The sequence below is a fragment of the Tachyglossus aculeatus genome, chromosome 26 (assembly GCF_015852505.1).
Source record: "Tachyglossus aculeatus isolate mTacAcu1 chromosome 26, mTacAcu1.pri, whole genome shotgun sequence".
Taxonomy (NCBI): domain Eukaryota; kingdom Metazoa; phylum Chordata; class Mammalia; order Monotremata; family Tachyglossidae; genus Tachyglossus; species Tachyglossus aculeatus.
In genome coordinates this window covers 4,220,154-4,239,380 of record NC_052091.1, presented here as the reverse complement: position 1 = coordinate 4,239,380, position 19,227 = coordinate 4,220,154, and the positions used below count along the sequence as shown (strand labels likewise).

The following is a 19,227-nucleotide window of genomic DNA, read 5'->3' as shown; positions in this document are numbered from 1 at the left end:
TCTGGGGGCTGCTATTCTGCTCTCCTCTAGAAGGAGGGAGTGTGTTTTGGGGTGTGGGGGTGTCCTTCTCCCCCCCACCCCCCCAATGGGCGGGGTTCAGGGCGACGACGGTTAGCCCAGGGTGAACATAACAGGATGTGGTGGTGGAGCTGCCCTGCAGAGCCTGCCAGTCCCCGGCCCCGAGCTGCTGGCCCCCACCCCGGCCCCCTGCCAAGAGCCCCCCAGATCCGAGGAGAAGCTCCCCCATCCAAGCTCCCTCCATCTCTGCCCGCCACCCCCAGCCTCCAGAGGAACCGCCAACCAAGCATCCCATCACAGGGCCTGGGAGAAGCACCCAGGGAAGAGACGGAGGAGAATGGTCAGAACCGAGACAACAGCCGGGCTAGGGGTTGTGTGGGAGAGCTGGGCCCAGGGGGTGGGCAGAGCTGGCAGTGGGGGCAAATTTTGGGTATAAGAGGGTTTGGAGGGGCGTTGGAAGGAAGGGGTAACACCCCACCCTCATGGGGAGATCAGTTTCCCCTTCCTTGCCTACATCCCGGGGAGTTTGGTGATGCTGGGCCCTGGGTCAGGGGGCTGTGGCAGGAAGGGTGAGGGTCGCCTGGGAGCCTCCTTGGCTCACGAAGGCTTCCTGTTCCCCAAAGAGTTCCGCCATCCTCTCCTCCCTCCCCAGACCCCCTTCCTCTTTTCTTGAAGCAGCGCCCAGGGTGGAGACAGAGGCGTCTGGACCCTCGCCGCCCTGGGCAGGGGGTCTGGAGAAGGCCTCCTGAGTGAATTCAATCCAAGGAAAGATTTCCCCAACAACCAGGAGAGGTTGGGTGCGGAAACAAGATGGAGCCGGGGGATCCGGGGGCTTCCCTCTTGGGAGATCCCGCCGCAGAACCCGGAAGCCTATCTGAGGAATAGGGGAGCGGAGGCGGGGGAAGGGATGGGATGGCCTTGGGCAAGGTGAGGGTTAGTATGTTTGGTTTTGTTCTCTGTCTCCCCCTTTTAGACTGTGAGCCCACTGTTGGGTAGGGACTGTCGCTATATGTTGCCAACTTGTACTTCCCAAGCGCTTAGTACAGTGCTCTGCACACAGTAAGCGCTCAATAAATACGATTGATGATGATGATGAGGGCAGATCCGGCATTTCATCATCATCAATCGTATTTATTGAGCGTTTGATGATGATGGCATTTGATGATGATGGTATTTGTTAAGCGCTTACTATGTGCAGAGCACTGTTCTAAGCGCTGGGGGGGGCGGTTTACAAGGTGATCAGGTTGTCCCACGGGGGGCTCACAGTTTTAATCCCCATTTTCCAGATGAGGTAACTGAGGCACAGAGAAGTGAAGTGACTTGCCCAGAGTCACACAGCTGGCAGTTGGAGGAGCCGGGATTTGAACCCATGACCTCTGACTCCAAAGCCCAGGCTCTTTCCACTGCTGCTTCTCAGACATGCCCCCACTGGACCGGGGATGGGGTAGGGGTAATGGGTGGAAGCTGACCCCATGACCCCGGTCTCCGGCCAGCCCCCGCTTCCCCCTCCATCGGTTCAGTCCCACTCGGACACCTTTTTTGGGGGCTCGGGAAGGGCCCGGGCCTCCCCAGAACTGGGCCTGACCGCCTTCTCCTTGGCCGCAGTCGGACTCGCTGGTAGTGTGCGAAGTGGATCCCGAGCTGAAGGAGAAGCTGCGGAGATTCCGCTTCCGGAAGGAGAAAGACAATGCAGCCATCATCAGTGAGTGCTGGGAATGCCAACCAGGAGCTGGGAATCCTGCCCAGGTCTCCCCATCCCACTCCCACAAGGGGAAGGGCCGGCGGGGAGGGTGGGGAGAGAGAAGGCCCACGGTCCAGGGGCCTGGAACCGGTCCCTTCTGAGGCGAAAAAAAGTGCCTGAACTGTTACCTCAGAACACAGTAAAGGGCCTTGAGATCATTTCCCACCCCCACCCCCGCCCCACCGACTCCCCCAAAATGATTAATGATCCTGTCTGTGTCGGTTCTCTGCAGTGAAAGTGGACAAGGATCGGCAACTGGTGGTTTTAGAAGAGGAATTTCAGGTGATAATAATAATAATAATAATAATGGCATTTATTAAGCGCTTACTATGTGCAAAGCACTGTTCTAAGCACTGGAGCACTGTTCTAAGCACTGGAGCACTGTTCTAAGCACTGGGAGATGGTGATGGTGATGGTGATGGTGGGACCGGGGTGGGCGTAGAGGGCAGGAGTTAAGGAGACAGGGGACAAGTGTTGGGGGGAGGAGTGAGATGGAGACTGAACGCTGTGGGAAACAGAGCTGGAGCAGGGAAAAGCGGTGTGGGGCTGGGTGGGGTCAGGCAGCTGTTTGTCCTTCTCTGGCCCGCAGAACATTTCCCCGGATGAACTGAAGAATGAACTTCCTGAAAGACAGCCCAGATATCCCCTCCGGGGCCCGGGGGACCTGGGCTGGAGTGGAGGGGGAGGATGTGGGTATAGGAGAGGGGGAGCAGGGGCCTGGACCTGGAGAGTGGGGGGCGATGGGTTTGGGAACGGAGGGTGGACGTGGGGAAAGAGGTGAGAGCCGGAAAGGGCCGGGCCGGAGTTTGGGTGAGGGATGGGGATGAGGAAGGGAAGCACAGCAGAGTGCGGAGGGCAGAGATGGGGTCACCAGGCAGCGTGGGGCTTGGGGAATGGCCAGAGAGCGATGGGTTTGATGGGGCAAAGAACTGGAGGTGAGGATGGGGAGATGGGGACCTACTGATGGGGACCTACTGATGGGGACCTTTGGATCCAGGCCTTTCGATTTCCTTGACGCACCCCCTCAGGTTTGTAGTTTACAGCTACAAATATCTCCACGAAGACGGCCGGGTCTCCTACCCGCTCTGCTTCATCTTTTCCAGCCCTGTAGGTGAGAACTCACCCGGCTGGGGGATAGGATGTCGGACGGGGGGTAAAGGGGAACGGGCGGAGGAGGTCAGGGGAATCCCAGCACCTGTTGGTATCCCGAGTTTTGGGGTACCTTCCCTGTGCCCCCGGGAGCAGGGCTGAGCTGGGGGGTGCAGTCTGGAAGAAGTATTTCCCAAGCGCTTAGTACAATGCTCTGCACACAGTAAGCACTCAATAAATACGACTGAATGAAATATTCCACCCTGGGCCTCAGGTTGCAAGCCCGAACAGCAGATGATGTACGCAGGGAGCAAGAACCGACTGGTACAGGCTGCTGAACTGACCAAGGTAATGCGCCGTCCCCCCCAACAATGCCCCCCGAACCCCACAATACACACACACTTTTTTAAAAGTCAATCGATCAATCAATCCTATTTATTGAACGCTTACTACGTGCCGAGCACTGTTCTAAGCGAGTCGGAGAGCGCAACCCAGCAAAATTAGCAGACGCGTTCAGGCCCACAACGAGTTTACAGTCTAGAGGGGGAGACAGATAGTGATATGAATAAAAAATGGCATTTATGAAGCACTTACTAGGTGTCAAGCACTGTTCGAAGCACTGGGGTTGACACGAGTTAATCAGGTTGGGTACAGTCCCTGTCTTTTAGACTGTGAGCCCACTGTTGGGTAGGGACTGTCTCTATATGTTGCCAACTTGGACTTCCCAAGCCCTTAGTCCAGTGCTCTGCACAAAGTAAGCGCTCAATAAATACGATTGATAGATAGATTGATTGATTGATTGACTCAGCCTATGAGGGAGAATCTATCCCAGTGCTTAGAACAGTGCTTGGCACATAGGAAGCACCCAACAAATTCTATCATTATTATTTCGTGATCTCGTGGAATGAGCTCAGGGCTGGGAGTCGTCTGCCGATCTGGATTCTGCAGCTCTACTACTGGCCTTCTGTGTGACCTTGGGCAAATCACTTCACCTCTCTGGGCCCAGTTTCCTTAAGTGTCCCACCAGGCTCTTCCTGCTTCTTAGAGTGGAAGCCCGATGCGGGATTAAACTGGAAACGAACCAATGATCTGGTAGTTCCCATTTTTACAGTTAAAGAAACCGAGGCCCAGAAAAGTTAAGTGACTCGCCCACGGTCACCCAGCAAGCAAGTGGCAGAACCAGGATTTGAACCCAGGCCCCTCAACTCCCAGGCCCCTGCTCCATCCATTAGGCCACCCTGCTTCTCTTTCAACTCTGACATCCAGCCTACTGCCAAAGCCTGTCTCAGTTCTTTCTCCAACATTATCAGAATCTGTTCCTTTTTCTCCATGCAAACTGCAGCTCTTAGAACAGTGCTTTGCACATAGTAAGTGCTTAACAAATGCCATTATTATTATTATTATTATTATTATTATTACCACAACGCTTGGTCCTGTCCCCATTTTTTTTTAACTGGTATTTGCTAAGCGCTTACTATGTGGCAGACACTGTACTAAACCCTGGGGTAGATACAAGATAATCCAGGTTGGATGCAGTCCCTGTCCCACATGGGGCTCACGGTCTTAATCCCCATTTTACAGATGAGGTAACTGAGGCACTATGAAGTGAAGTGACTTGCCCAAGGTCACCCAACAGATAAGTGGTGGAGCTGGGAATAGGACCTAGGTCCTCTGACTCAGCCAGGCAGTCGATCATATTTATTCATTCAATCATATTTATTGAGTGCTTACTATGTGCAAAGCACTGTACTAAGCCCCTGGGAGAGTACAGTATAACTATAAACACACATTCCCTGCCCACAATGAGCTAAAAGCCTAGAGGGGGAGAAAGTCATTAATATACATAAATAAATTACAGATATATACAAAAGTGCCGTGGGGCTGGGAGGGGGGAATAATAATAATAATGTTGGTATTTGTTAAATGCTTACTATGTAAGCACTTACCTGTATATATACTTACCTGTTTATATGTATATATGTTTGTACATATTTATTACTCTATTTATTTATTTATTTTATTTGTACATATTTATTCTATTTATTTTATTTTGTTAATATGTTTTGTTTTGTTGTCTGTCTCCCCCTTCTAGACTGTGAGCCTGCTGTTGGGTAGGGACCGTCTCTAGATGTTGCCAACTTGGACTTCCCAAGCGCTTAGTCCAGTGCTCTGCACACAGTAAGCGCTCAGTAAATACGATTGAATGAATACTATGTGCCAAGCACGGTTCTAAGTGCTGGGATAGATACAAGGTAAACAGGTTGTCCCACGTGGGGCTCACAGTCTTCATCCCCATTTTGCAGACGGGGTAACTGAGGCCCAGAGAAGTTAAGTGACTTGCCCAAGGTCACCCAGCTGACAAGTGGCAGAGCCGGGATTAGAACCCATGATCTCTGACTCCCAAGCCCGGGCTCTGTCCACTAAGCCAAGTCGGGGTGACACAGAAGGGATTGGGAAAAGAGAAAATGGGGGTTTAGTCAGGGAAGGCCCCTTGGAGGAGATGGGCCTTCAATAAGGCTTTGAAGCAGGGGAGAGCGATTATTCATTTATTCATTCATTCAATCGTATTTATTGAGCGCTTACTGTGTGCAGAGCACTGTACTAAGCGCTTGGGAAGTACAATTTGGCAACATCTGTTTGATAATGAGGAGGGAGGATGTGCCAAGCCAGAGGCAGGATGCGAGCAGTGAAATAGATGAGATCTAGGTTACAGTGAGAAGGTTAGCATTATAATAATAATAATAATGACGGCATTTATTAAGCACTTACTACGTGAGAAGCACTGTTCTAAGCGCTGGGGAGGTTACAAGGTGATCGGGTTGTCCCACGGGGGGCTTACAGTCTTCATCCCCATTTTCCAGATGAGGTCACTGAGGCTCAGAGAAGTGAAGTGACCTGCCCAAAGCCACACAGCTGACAGGTGGCGGAGCCGGGATTTGAACCCATGACCTCTGACTCCAAAGCCTGTGCTCTTTCCACTGAGCCAGGCTGCTTCTCTAATAGCATCACTAATGATAATAATGGTACTAATAGTATTTTTTAAGCTGTATGTGCCGAGGACTGTACTAAGCACTGGGGTGGATACAAGCAAATTGTTAGCATTTTTTGAGCTCTTACTGTGTGCAGAGCACTGTACTAACCGCTTGGGAGAGTACAATATTCATTCAATCATATTTATTGAGCACTTACTGTGTGCAGAGTACATTCAGTGCAGTGCAGAGTGCAGGGGCTTGGGAGTCAGAGGACACGGGTTCTAATCCTGCCTCCGCCACTTGTCAGCTGGGTGACCGTGGGCAAGTCACTTCACTTCTCTGCGCCTCAATTACCCCACCTGCAAAACGGGGGTGAAGACTGTGAGCCCCATGTGGGACAACCTGATAACCTTGTATCTATCCCAGCACTTAGAATCAATCAATCAATCGTATTTATTGAGCGCTTACTGTGTGCAGAGCACTGGACTAAGCGCTTGGGAAGTCCAAGTTGGCAACATATAGAGACGGTCCCTACCGAACAGTGGGCTCACAGTCTAGAAGGGGGAGACAGAGAACAGAACCAAACATATCAACAAAATAAAATAAATAGAATAGATATGTACGAGTAAAATAAATAAATAGAGTAATAAATGCGTACAAACATGTATACATATATACAGGTGCTGTGGGGAAGGGAAGGAGGTAAGGCAGGGGGGATGGAGGGGGAGGAACAGTGCTCAGCACATAGTAAGCACTTAACAAATATCATTATTATTATTATTATTCCCCTCCCCAAGATTATATCCCCAACTTCCATTTCGGCATTTATCACTTAAGAATTTAAGACTGCTCGCCATTTCCCATAGCATTCCTGTACTACCTTAGCTACCTTCCTTAATATTTAAGCACAAATTCACGTAGACTGTGAGCCCACTGTTGGGTAGGGACCGTTTCTATACGTTGCCAACTTGTACTTCCCAAGCGCTTAGTCCAGTGCTCTCCACACAGTAAGCGCTCAATAAATACGATTGAATGAATGAATGAATGTACCCATCCACTTTCCTTTTTCGTCCTGTCCATGATTTATTCTAGCGTCCATCCCCCCAGCTAGACTGTAAGCTCCTTGAGGACAGGGATCATGTCCACTAACTCTTTTGCACACTCCCAAGCCCTTAGAAGAGTGCCCCGCCCAAAAAGGGCACTCAATACTTGTTTGCTGTGGGACCTCGGGCAAGTCACTTAACTTCTCTGGACCTCAGTCGCCTCATCTGTAAAACGGGGATGAAGACTGTGAGTCCAGGTGGGACAGGGGCTGTGTCCAAGTGGACAAGCTTGTTTTTACCCCAGCGCTTAGTACAGTGCCCGGCACACAGTAAGCGCTTAATGAATACCATAAAAAAATAGGGAAGCAGCGTGGCCTTGTGGAAAGAGCACGGGGCTGGGAGTCGGGAGGATCTAGTTTCTAAACCCAGATCCTCCAGTTTATGGTTGTACATATTTATTACTCTATTTATTTATTTATTTATTTATTTATTTATTTTACTTGTACATTTCTATCCTATTTATTTTATTTTGTTGGTATGTTTGGTTTTGCTCTCTGTTTCCCCCTTTTAGACTGTGAGCCCACTGTTGGGTAGGGACTGTCTCTATGTGTTGCCAATTTGTACTTCCCAAGCGCTTAGTACAGTGCTCTGCACATAGTAAGCGCTCAATAAATACGATTGATTGATTGATTGATTGCTGTGTGACCTTGGGCAAGTCGCTTCCCTTCTCTGTCCCTCGTCTGAAAATGGGGATGAAAACTGTGAGCCCTGTGAGGGCCAGGGACTGGGTCCAACCCAATTATCTTGTAACTACCCCAGCTCTTAGAACAGTGCCTGGCACATAGTAAGCGCTTAACAATTACCATTCATTCATTCATTCATTCATTCATTCGTATTTATAGGAGAGGGAGAAGCAGCGTGGCTCAATGGAAAGAGCCCGGGCTTTGGAGTCAGAGGTCATGGGTTCAAATCCCGGCTCCGCCCATTGTCAGTTGTGTGACTTTGGACAAGTCACTTCACTTCTCTGTGCCTCAGTTACCTCAACTGTAAAATGGGGATGAAGACTGTGAGCCCCCAGTGGGACAACCTGATCACCTTGTAACCTCCCCAGCGCTTAGAACAGTGCTTTGCACAGAGTAAGTGCTTAATAAATGCCATCGTTATTATTATTATTTATTAAGCTCTTACTGTGTGCTTACCATGTGCAGAGAACTGTGCTAGACGCTTGGGAAATCAATCAATCAATCAATCGTATTTATTGAGCACTTACTGTGTGCAGAGCACTGTACTAAGCGCTTGGGAAGTCCAAGTTGGCAACATATAGAGACAGTCCCTACCCAACAGTGGGCTCACAGTCTAAAAGCACACTACACTACAAGTACACTACAACAATACACGGTGACATTCCCAGCGCTTAGAACAGTGCTTTGCACATAGTAAGCGCTTAACAAATACCATCATCATTATTATTATCACTCCCTGCCCGCAATGAGCTCACAGTCTAGAGACGGGGAGGCAGACATCAATACAAATAAATAAAATGACAGATCTGGACATAAGTGCTGTGGGGCTGGGAGGTGGGGAAGGGGAAAGGGAGCAAGTCAGGGCGACGCAGAAGGGAGTGGGAGGTGAGGAAAAGTGGGGCTCAGTCTGGGAAGGCCTCTTGGAGGAGATGGGCCTCTGATAATAATAATTATTACTGCTATTGATGAGTGCTTAATAAATACCACTACTGTGCCCTGGCAGGAGGAGTAGGCCTCCCCCTGCCCCTCCACCCCGGCCCCATCACCCGTCTCTCCCTGCAGGTGTTTGAAATCCGGACCACGGACGACCTGACGGAGAGTTGGCTGCAGGAGAAACTGGCTTTCTTCCGTTAGGCCCGGGGACCGGGGTGGAGGGCGGACGGACCGCGATGCCCGGGGTCTTGGGGTGGGGGTGGGGATGGTGGGGTCTGGGGACCCCCACACTGTAAAACAAATAAACGGTTGGAGTGAAGCACTGTGGCTCAATGGAAAGAGCCCGGGCTTGGGAGTCCAGAGGTCATGGGTTCAAATCCCAGCTCCGCCATTTGTCAGCTGGGTGACTTTAGGCGAGTCACTTCACTTCTCTGGGCCTCAGTGACCTCATCTGGAAAATGGGGAATAAGACTATAAGCCCCACGTGGGACAACCTGATCACCTTGTATCCTCCCCAGCGCTTAGAGCAGTGCTTGGCACATAGTAAGCGCTTAACAAATACCATCATTATGATTGGAGCTCACTGAGTTTCAGGGACCCTGCGATCCCCGCGGTGGCCAGCAGGGGGCAGGGGCCCCTGTATCCTCGCAGTGGCCGGCAGGGGGCGAGGGGCCTGCAATCCCCACGGTGGCCAGCAGGGGGCTAGGGCCCTTGCGATTCCCACGGTGGCCAGCAGGGGGCGGAGGGCCCTGCGACCGCCGCAGTAGCCAGCAGGGGGCGAGGGCAACTGCAATCCCCGAAGTGGCCAGCAGGGGGCGAGGGCCCTTGCGATTCCCGCGGTGGCCGGCAGGGGGCGAGGGCCACTGCAATCCCCGCGGTGGCCAGCAGGGGGCGGGGGGGCCCAGCGATCCCCGCGGTGGCCAACAGGGGGCGAGGGGTCCTGCGATCCCCGCGGTGGCCAGCAGGGGGCGAGGGCCACTGCAATCCCCGCGGTGGCCGGCAGGGGGCGAGGGGCCCTGCGATCCCCGCAGTGGCCAGCAGGGGGCGAGGGCCCTTGCGATCCCCGCGGTGGCCAGCAGGGGGCGAGGGCCACTGCAATCCCCGAGGTGGCCAGCAGGGGGCGAGGGCCCTGCAATCCCTGTGGTGGCCAGCAGGAGGCGAGCCAGGGTCCAATTTGGCTGCTGGCGGCTCGACGCTCGTTCCCGCCCCCCTTATCACCTCCTCCTCTCCTGGTTGCTTCCCTCCAGGGGCTTCTTCCCCTTCTCCAGCGTTGATTTCTCTTCCTCCTGGGAATGGACAGCAATAATAACAATAAGGATGGCATTTGTAAGCACTTAATAAATGCCATCATTATTAGTATTTGTTAAGCTGAGAGCTGAGAGCTCACCTCCTCCAGGAGGCCTTTCCAGACTGAGCCCCCTCCTTCCTCTCCCCCTCGTCCCCCTCTCCATCCCGCCGTCTTACCTCCTTCCCTTCCCCACAGCACCTGTATCTATGTATATATGTTTGTACATATTTATTACTCTATTTATTTATTTATTTTACTTGGACATATCTATTCTATTTATTTTATTTTGTTAATATGTTTGGTTTTGTTCTCTGTCTTCCCCTTTTAGACTGTGAGCCCACTGTTGGGTAGGGACTGTCTCTATATGTTGCCAACTTGTACTTCCCAAGCGCTTAGTACAGCGCTCTGCACACAGTAAGCGCTCAATAAATACGATTGATTGATTAAGCGCTTTACTAGGTGCCAAGCACTGTTCTAAGCGCTGTGGGGGGGTGTCCAAGGTGATCAGGTGATCTTCTAGACTGTGATCCCGTTGTTGGGTAGGGACCATCTCTATATATAGGGAACTTGTACTTCCCAAGCGCTTAGTGCAGTGCCCTGCACACCGTAAACGCTCAATAAATACGATTGAGTGAATCAGGTCGCCCCCCGTGGGGCCCACAGTCTTCATCCCCATTTTCCAGAGGAGGGAACTGAGGCCCAGAGAAGTGAAGTGACTCGCCCAAGGTCACACAGCAGACAGGTGGCGGAGCTGGGATTAGAACCCATGACTTCTGCCTCCCAAGCCCGGGCTCTTTCCACTGAGCCACGCTGCTTTCCCCCACCCGACTCGGGCCTCGAGGGGTCCGTGATATTAAACCAGTGCGAGAGCCGGGGGGCTTTGGGGGCGGGGAGATATTAAACAGGCGAGGGAAAGCCAGGCCGAGATATTAATCCTGGGAGAGAGCCGCCGCGGGAGCAATTCAACCGAAGAGTTTTATTAAATCGGGCCGGATGGCAGGCGCCATTGTACATCAGACACGGCCTATCTCCCCTTTCCCATCTTTTGGGGGTCGTCCTGCCCCTCCCTGACTTCCTCCTGGAATACCGTCTTCATCTCCCCCCCACCAAAGTCTGAGTCCTCAGCCGCACCTCACTGTCCGGCGAATCTCGGAGCCGGGAGGAAAGAGGTCAGGGGTTCATCATTATCATCATCAATCGTATTTATTGAGCGCTTACTGTGTGCAGAGCACTGGACTAAGCACTTGGGAAGTACAAATTGGCAACATATAGAGACAGTCCCTACCCAACAGTGGGCTCACAGTCTAAAAGGGGGAGACAGAGAACAAAACCAAACATACTAACAAAATAAAATCAATAGAATAGATATGTACAAGTAAAATAAATAAATAGAGTAATAAATATGTACAAACATATATACATATGTACAGGTGCTGTGGGGAAGGGAAGGAGGTAAGATGGGGGGATGGAGAGGGGGACGAGGGGGAGAGGAAGGAAGGGGCTCAGTCTGGGAAGGCCTCCTGGAGGAGGTGATCATAATAATGGTGGTACTTGTTAATAATAATGATGGCATTTGTTAAGCGCTTACTATGTGCAAAGCACCGTTCTAAGCGCCGGGGAGGATACAAGTTAGGTTGGACACGGTCCCTGTCCCACATGGGGGCTCACACTCTTAATAGGTTTTGTTTCGTTGTCTGTCTCCCCCCTTCTAGACTGTGAGCCCGCTGTTGGGTAGGGACCGTCTCTAGATGTTGCCAACTTGGACTTCCCAAGCGCTTAGTCCAGTGCTCTGCCCACAGTGAGCGCTCAATAAATACGATTGAATGAATGAATGAATCACCATTTTACAGGCGAGGTGACTGAGGCCCAGAGAAGTGAAGTGACTTGCTCAAGGTCACACAGCAGACAGGTGGAGGTGCTGGGATTAGAAATCAGGTCCTTCTGACTCTCAGGCCTGTGTTCCAGTCACTAAATCACTGTTGCTTCTCTTGGGGCTACCAATCAACACCAGTGGTATTTATTGAGCACCTACTAGGTGCAGAGCAATAGTAATAAAAATGATGGTGTTTGTTGTGCACTTACTAATGTGTCAAGCACTGTTCGAAGTGCTGGGGTAGATAGCTAGCCCATTCATTCATTCATTCAATTGTATTTATTGAGCGCTTACTGTGTGCAGAGCACTGTACTAAGCGCTTGGGAAGTACAGGTTGGCAACATACAGAGACGGTCCCTACCCAACAGCGGGCTCACAGTCTAGAAGGGGGAGACAGACAATAAAACAAAACATATTAACAAAATAAATAGAATAAATATGTACAAGTAAAATAAATACACAGAGTAATAAATCTGTACAAACATATATACATATATACAGGTGCTGTGGGGAGGGGAAGGAGGTAAGGTGGGGGGATGGGGAGGGGGAGGAGAGAGAGAGGAAGGAGGGGGCTCAGTCTGGGAAGGCAAACTTGTCCTTCCCAAGCGCTTAGTACAGTGGTCTGCACACAGTAAACACTCAATAAATACGACTGAATGAATGAACCCGGGTTCTTCTGATTCCCAGGCCCGGGCTCTGTCCACCAGGCCATGCTGCTTAGTTGGTAGATGTCATCACCAATAGTATTTATCGTGCCTTATGTGCAGAGCACTGTACTAAGCGCTTGGGAGAGTACAGCACAGCAGACGGTCGGCACGTTCCCTGCCCGCAACAAGCTTGCAGTCCAGAGACACTATTGTCAGCTGGGGGATCCAGCTGAGACCTGAGCCGTGAATCTGATTTTTTTTCACCCCTTCTCCCAACCTCAAGGAGCCTGATCAATCAATCAATCAATCAATCAATCGTATTTATTGAGCGCTTACCGTGTGCAGAGCACTGTACTGAGCGCTTGGGAAGTCCAAGTTGGCAACATATAGAGACGGTCCCTACCCAACAGTGGGCTCACAGTCTAAAAGGGGGAGACAGAGAACAAAACCAAACCTACTAACAAAATAAAATAAATAGAATAGATATGTACAAGTAAAATAAATATGTCCAAAGATGGGGAGAGAGGGGGTCCCTTGCTCCTCCCCGCTCTTCAACTGCCCACCTAATTCCCACCTCTGGCTGTTCCACCCCCCCGGCAGATGTGTTCAACCGCAAGTGGTACTGATGCTGTGTTGCCATGGCAACTGGTTACCTTCCGAAGGTATCCAGACCAACAAAATGGTTTCTCTCCCTATCCCCTTTTTGCTCCATCCCAAGCAGGATGGGGGTGAAGGGGCAGTTCCAGGATCGTTGCCCCTGGTCTAAAGGGGGAAACTGAGGCTCCGGGGAGGAGGAGGAAGGTCTGGCTGGGGGAGGAGAGATTCAACTTCCTGGACCAGGCCTTCCCAGGGCGGGAGCCGGGGAGGACCAGGACACCAGACCCGCGGGAAAGCGGGAATGAGGAACTGTGTCTTTGGATGCTGTTTCTATTCCAATATCTCCGCCTCAATCTCTCGTTGTATCCCTGTTCTGATAATAATAATAACAATAATGATATTTATTAAGCACTTACTATGTGCCAAGCACCGTTCTAAGCTCTGGGGTAGATACAAGCTATTCAAAATGGGTACAGTCTGTGTCCCACATGAGGCTCGTGATCTTAATCCCCATTTTACAGATGAGGGAACTGAGGCCCAGAGAAGTAAAGTGACTTGCCCGAGGTCACACAGCAGACGAGTGGTGGAGTCAGGATTAGAACCCATGACCTTCTGACTCCCAAGCCTGTGCTCTATGGGGCCCCAGTGCTTCTAATAATAATTGAGGTGTTTGTTAAGCTCTATGTGCCACGTACTATATTAAGTGCTGGGGTGCCTAAAAGCAAATTGGGTTGGACACAGTCCCTGTCCCCAGTGGGGCTCACAGTCTTCATCCCCATTTTCCGGATGAGGGAACTGAGGCCCGGAGAAGTGAAGTGACTTGCCCAAGGCCACGCAGCAGACAAGGGGCAGAGCCGGGATGAGAACCCCATGATGATGATGATGATGGCATTTATTAAGCGCTTACTATGTGCAAAGCACCGTTCTAAGTGCTGGGGGGATACAAGGTGATTAGGTTGTCCCATGGGGGTTCACAGACTTAATCCCCATTTTACAGATGAGGGAACTGAGGTCCAGAGAAGTGAAGTGACTTGCCTAAAGTCACCCAGCTGACAATTGGTGGAGCCGGGATTTGAACCCATGACCTCTGACTCCAAAGCCCGGGCTCTTTCCACTGAGCCATGCTGCTCCATGACCTTTCAATCAATCGTATTTATTGAGCACTTACCATGTGCTATGTGCTCTAAAAGTACTATGTACTTTTAGACAGTGAGCCCACTGTTGGGTAGGGACCGTCTCTATATGTTGCCAATTTGTACTTCCCAAGCGCTTAGTACAGTGCTCTGCACATAGTAAGCGCTCAATAAATACGATTGATGATGATGATGATGATGTGCAGAGCACTGTACTAAGCGCTTGGGAAGTACAAATTGGCGACACATAGAGACAGTCCCTACCCAACAGTGGGCTCACAGTCTAAAAGGGGGAGACAGAGAACAAAACCAAACATACCAACAAAATGAAATAAATAGAATAGATATGTCCAAGTAAAATAAATAAATAAATAAATAGAGTAATAAACATGTACAAACATATTCGACTCCCAAGTGCGTGTTGTAGCCACCACACCATGCTATCTCACGTAGCCCAAATTGCCACCCCTTCTTCCCCCCACCCCAGCTGCTCCTGCGGAATAGAGGAGGCAGGACCAATTCTGGGGGTCAGGGGAAAGCAAGGCACGGGGCTACCGATGCAAATCCCGCCAGTGGCCAAAACAACCGAGTCCGTCCTTCAGGAGGCACAGAGCAATCCGAGCCCAAGGGCTCCAGCTCCCAGACTGAGCCCCTTCCTTCCTCTCCCCCTTGTCATCATCATCATCATCATCATCAATCGCATTTATTGAGCGCTTACTGTGTGCAGAGCACTGGACTAAGCGCTTGGGAAGTACAAGTTGGCAACATACAAGTTTGGTCCCCCTCTCCATCCCCCCCATCTTACCTCCTTCCCTTCCCCACAGCACCTGTATATATGCTTGTACATATTTATTACTCTATTTATTTATTTTACTTGGACATATCTATTCTATTTATTTCATTTTGTTAGTACATTTGGTTTTGTTCTCTGGCTCCCCCTTTTAGACTGTGAGCCCACTGTTGGGTAGGGACCGTCTCTAGATGTTGCCAACTTGGACTTCGCAAGCGTTTAGTACAGTGCTCTGCACACAGTAAGCGCTCAATAAATACGATTGATTGATTGATTGATTGATCAGATACCAAGCAGGGGGAGGCGGAGATCTAAGCTGGCAGAATGGGCGCAAGAAAGGCCTGGGAATCAGAAGGACCTGGGTTCTGATTCTGCTCCGCCACTTGTCCCCTGGGTGATCTTGAGCAAGCCCCTTAAATTCTCTGTTTCTCAGTTCCCTCATCTGTAGAATTCATTCATTCAATCGTATTTATTGAGCGCTTACTGTGTGCAGAGCACTGGACTAAGCGCTTGGGAAGTCCAAGTCGGCGACAGATAGAGAGGGTCCCGACCCAACAACGGGCTCCCAGTCTCGAAGGGGGAGGCAGACAACAAAACAAAACGCAGCGTGGCTCAGTGGAAAGAGCCTGGGCTTTGGAGTCAGAGGTCATGGGTTCAAATCCCGGCTCCCCCGCTTGTCAGCTGTGGGACTTTGGGCAAGTCACTTCACTTCTCTGTGCCTCAGTGACCTCTTCTGTAAAATGGGGATTAAGACTGTGAGCCCCACGTGGTACAACCTGATCACCTTGTAACATCCCCAGCGCTTAGAACAGTGCTTTGCATGTAGTAAGCGCTTAATAAATGCCATCATTATTATTATTATTATTATGTGGACAGGTGTCAAGTCGTCAGAACAAATAGAATTAAAGCTAAATGCACATCATTAACAAAATAAATAGAATAGTAAATATGTTCAAGATGTAAAATGAGGATTAAGACTGGGAGCCCTACGTGGGACATGGTCTGTGTCCAACTTGATTAGCTCGTATCTACCCCGGCACTTAGTACAGTGCCTGGCCCAGAGTAAGCACTTAACAAATACCATTTTAAAAATATATAGGCCATATTACGTCCTACTGCTTAAGGGAGATGGATTAGGCCAGGGGAGAGAAACTTGTGAAGAGAAGTGGCTCCTGACCTTTCTGGGAAAGGGTCAGAGGCAGAGAAGGATCTGATGTTCTTAGTGGACCCCAAGATGACCAGTCAGCCCATTCAGCGTGGCTCAGTAGAAAGAGCACGGGCTTTGGAGTCAGGGGTCATGGGTTCGAATTCCGGCTCTGCCAATTGTCAGCTGTGTGACTTTGGGCAAGTCACTTCACTTCTCTGTGCCTCAGTTCCCTCGTCTGTAAAATGGGGATGAAGACTGTGAGCCCCCCGTGGGACAACCTGATCTCCTTGTAACCTCCCCAGCTCTTAGAACAGTGCTTTGCACATAGTAAGCACTTAATAAATGCCATCATCATCATTCATTCAACTGTATTTATTGAGTGCTGACTGTGTGCAAAGCACTGGACTAAGCGCTTGGCAACATATAGAGACGGTCCCTACCCACCAACGGGCTCCCAGTCTAGAAGGGGGAGACAGACAAACAAAACAAAACACGAAGACGGTTGTCAAAATCGTACAAATAGAATTAAAGCTATTTTGGGTCCATCCATCGCCACCACCCCCAACATACACACATACATTCCACGGCCTCTGCCCGTTACTCTCAGTGGAAGTAGGGGGAGAGGAGGGTCTGAGAGATCCAGGGCTGGGGTCTGGAGATGGGAAGGAGGTGGGAAGAGGAGGAGGAGAGGGTGGAAACCCAGCTTGTCTGCTCCGGCTTTTAAGGGGAAAGTCTAGCTCTATTTCTTCACGTCTGTTTCAGCCTCTCTCTCCCTGCCAGATCTTAGCGGGGCTGGGCTTCCCTCCTCTTCCCCTTTCCCGGTCCACCGGACCCTTTCACCTTCCCCGTCCCCATTACTCGGGAAGTGTCGTGAATGGAGCAGCTTTGGGGTTGCCACGGTAACCCTGCCAAGGTGACCTTGGGCCTCCTGTCACCTCTCCCCTCTTCCACTCTCGCCCCTCCCTCAATGGCTGGCTCCCTCCGGCCGCAGGCCGGAGCTCCCTGGCCACTCTGCCGGGGACTTGGCCGGGCCTTGCTATCTCCAACCCTGTATACAAGCCACGGCTGCTGGCACGGTCACCCGGGTGATCCCGAAAAAGTCCTGGCGAGGGAACACCAAGCGGAGATGCCAACGTCCAACAGTCCCGGCCAGGAGTCCCTCTGGCTCTGCGCTGCCCGAATGTCCGAGAACGAGGAGGAGGGGAGATGCTGATCTCAGCTCTCACCGTCCCCTCAAGTCCCCATCCCGCCCCTCATCCTACCTTTCTCCCAGCCGAGGAGAGAGCTCAGGGAAGGAGGCACTTCATCCTCCATGACCCCCCTTCGAAACCCCCCAATCCCACCCTGGGATAGGCCATGGCCTGGGGCTCCGGAGCCCGGAGACCTAGGGGATAAGCGGGCCGGGACCTCCTCGATCTCTTCGTGCCTCTCAGCTTTTGTGTTTCTGTGTCTCTTTCTCTATTCCCCCTCCCCAGAAGAGAGGGGCGAAGGTGAAGTCAGGATCGGGGGAGAAGGGGGGAAGAGATGGGGCCTGGGAAAGAGCCAGCAAGGAGTCACAGGGCCAGAGCCCAGTCTTGACGGGCCCTTCCGCCATTCATGAAATCCATCCTCCTCCCTCTCTTTCTCCCGCCTCTCAGGCGGAAAGGGGGGGGCAGGGAAAGGCAGAGGAGGGGACTCTAATGGGCTAATTGCCCAATTAATTAATAACACCCAGGGGACAGAATGACTCAGCTCTGGAGACACAGCTGATTCCTGTTTTCTTAACTGATGGAGAAGCAGCGTGGCTTCATGGCTAGAGCCCGGGACTGGGAATCAGGGGACCTGGATTCTAACCCCGGCTCTGCCACATGTCTGTTGTGTGGCCTTTGGCAAGTCACTTCACTTCTCTGGGCCTCAGTTCCCACATCTGGGAAATGGGGATTAAGACTGCGAGCCGCAAGTGGGACAGGGACTGTGTCCAACCTGTGTGACCTTGGGGAAGTCACTTCACTTTTCTGTACCCGTTTCTTCAACTGTAAAATGAGGATTAAGACCGTGGGCTATCCACGGATATCCACAGTCCATATCCACGTGGACAGGGACTGTGTCCAACCTGTGTGACTTCGGGGAAGTCACTTCACTTCTCTGTACCCGTTTCTTCAACTGTAAAATGAGGATTAAGACCGTGGGATATCCACGGGTATCCACAGTCCATATCCACGTGGACAGGGACTGTGTCCAACCTGTGTGACCTTGGGGAAGTCACTTCACTTTTCTGTACCTGTTTCTTCAACTGTAAAATGAGGATTAAGACCGTGAGCCCCACGTGGGATATGGACTGTGTCCAACCTGATTAACTTGTATTTCCCCTAGCGCTTAGGATAGTGCCTGGCACAAAGGGAGTGCTTTACAAATACCATGACTAATAATAATCTGCCCCAACCTCTTTACCTACAATCAAGGTATCTTCCCTCTTCCCCTCCTCTCCCTGCTCTCCTGGACGTGGTCCCCTCTCGGCCCCCCGATCGGAGAGATGTTGGGAAGTGATGGAGAGGACATGATTTCAAGAAAGAGTTTCCTGATCATCTGGGAGACCTGCCATGCCCCAAACCTTATAGAGAGGGGAGAGGGAAGGGGAAGGAACAGAGCGGCCTAGTGAATACAGCCTGGGTATCAAACGGACCTGGATTCTAATCCTGGCTCCGCCACTTGTCTGCTGTGTGACCTTGGGTAAGTCACTTAACTTCTCTGTGCCTCGGTTACCTCATCTCTAAAATGCGGATTAAGACCTTGAGCCCCTTGTGGGACAGAGACTGTTTCCAACCCGATTAGCTTATAACTACTCCAGCACTTAGGACCGTGCCTGGCATATAGTAAGTGCTTAACAAATACCACAATTATTATTACTTTCATTAACAATAGGCGCTTAGCAAATACCAAAAAAGGCAGACTGCAGGTGGAGGGCTAGAAGTTAGACTTTTTATGGTATTTGTTAAACGCTCTCTATGTACTAGGCACTGTACTAAGCACCGGGGTAGATACTAGGTTGGACACAGTCCGTGTCCCACATGGGGCTCACATTCTTAATCCTCATTTTACAGCCGAGGTAGCTGAGGCTCAGAGAAGGGATGTGACTTGTCCAAGATCACACAGCAGACAAGTGGTAGAGTGGGGATTAGAACCCAGGTCCTTCTGGCTCCCATGCCCGTGCTCCTGTGCCCGGGCTTGGGAGCC

At 51.1% G+C, this 19,227-nt stretch overlaps 1 protein-coding gene across 1 annotated transcript; it reads left to right on the top strand.

Moving 5' to 3' along the window:
* The first annotated feature begins 207 nt into the window (after positions 1-207).
* On the top strand, positions 208-8,789 carry GMFG (glia maturation factor gamma). The gene is made up of 7 exons (XM_038767436.1): positions 208-358; positions 1,624-1,720; positions 1,992-2,041; positions 2,349-2,398; positions 2,788-2,870; positions 3,123-3,196; positions 8,669-8,789. The coding sequence occupies exons 1-7, from the start codon at positions 356-358 to the stop codon at positions 8,738-8,740; spliced, it is 429 nt and encodes a 142-aa protein (XP_038623364.1). The 5' UTR covers positions 208-355; the 3' UTR covers positions 8,741-8,789.
* Positions 8,790-19,227: the final 10,438 nt, after the last annotated feature.

Excerpts from the sequence above, each read along its gene's own strand:
- GMFG (XM_038767436.1), top strand. Across the intron at positions 1,721-1,991 it reads AGACAATGCAGCCATCATCA|TGAAAGTGGACAAGGATCGG; the intron begins GTGAGTGCTGGG and ends GGTTCTCTGCAG. Across the intron at positions 3,197-8,668 it reads AGGCTGCTGAACTGACCAAG|GTGTTTGAAATCCGGACCAC; the intron begins GTAATGCGCCGT and ends CTCTCCCTGCAG.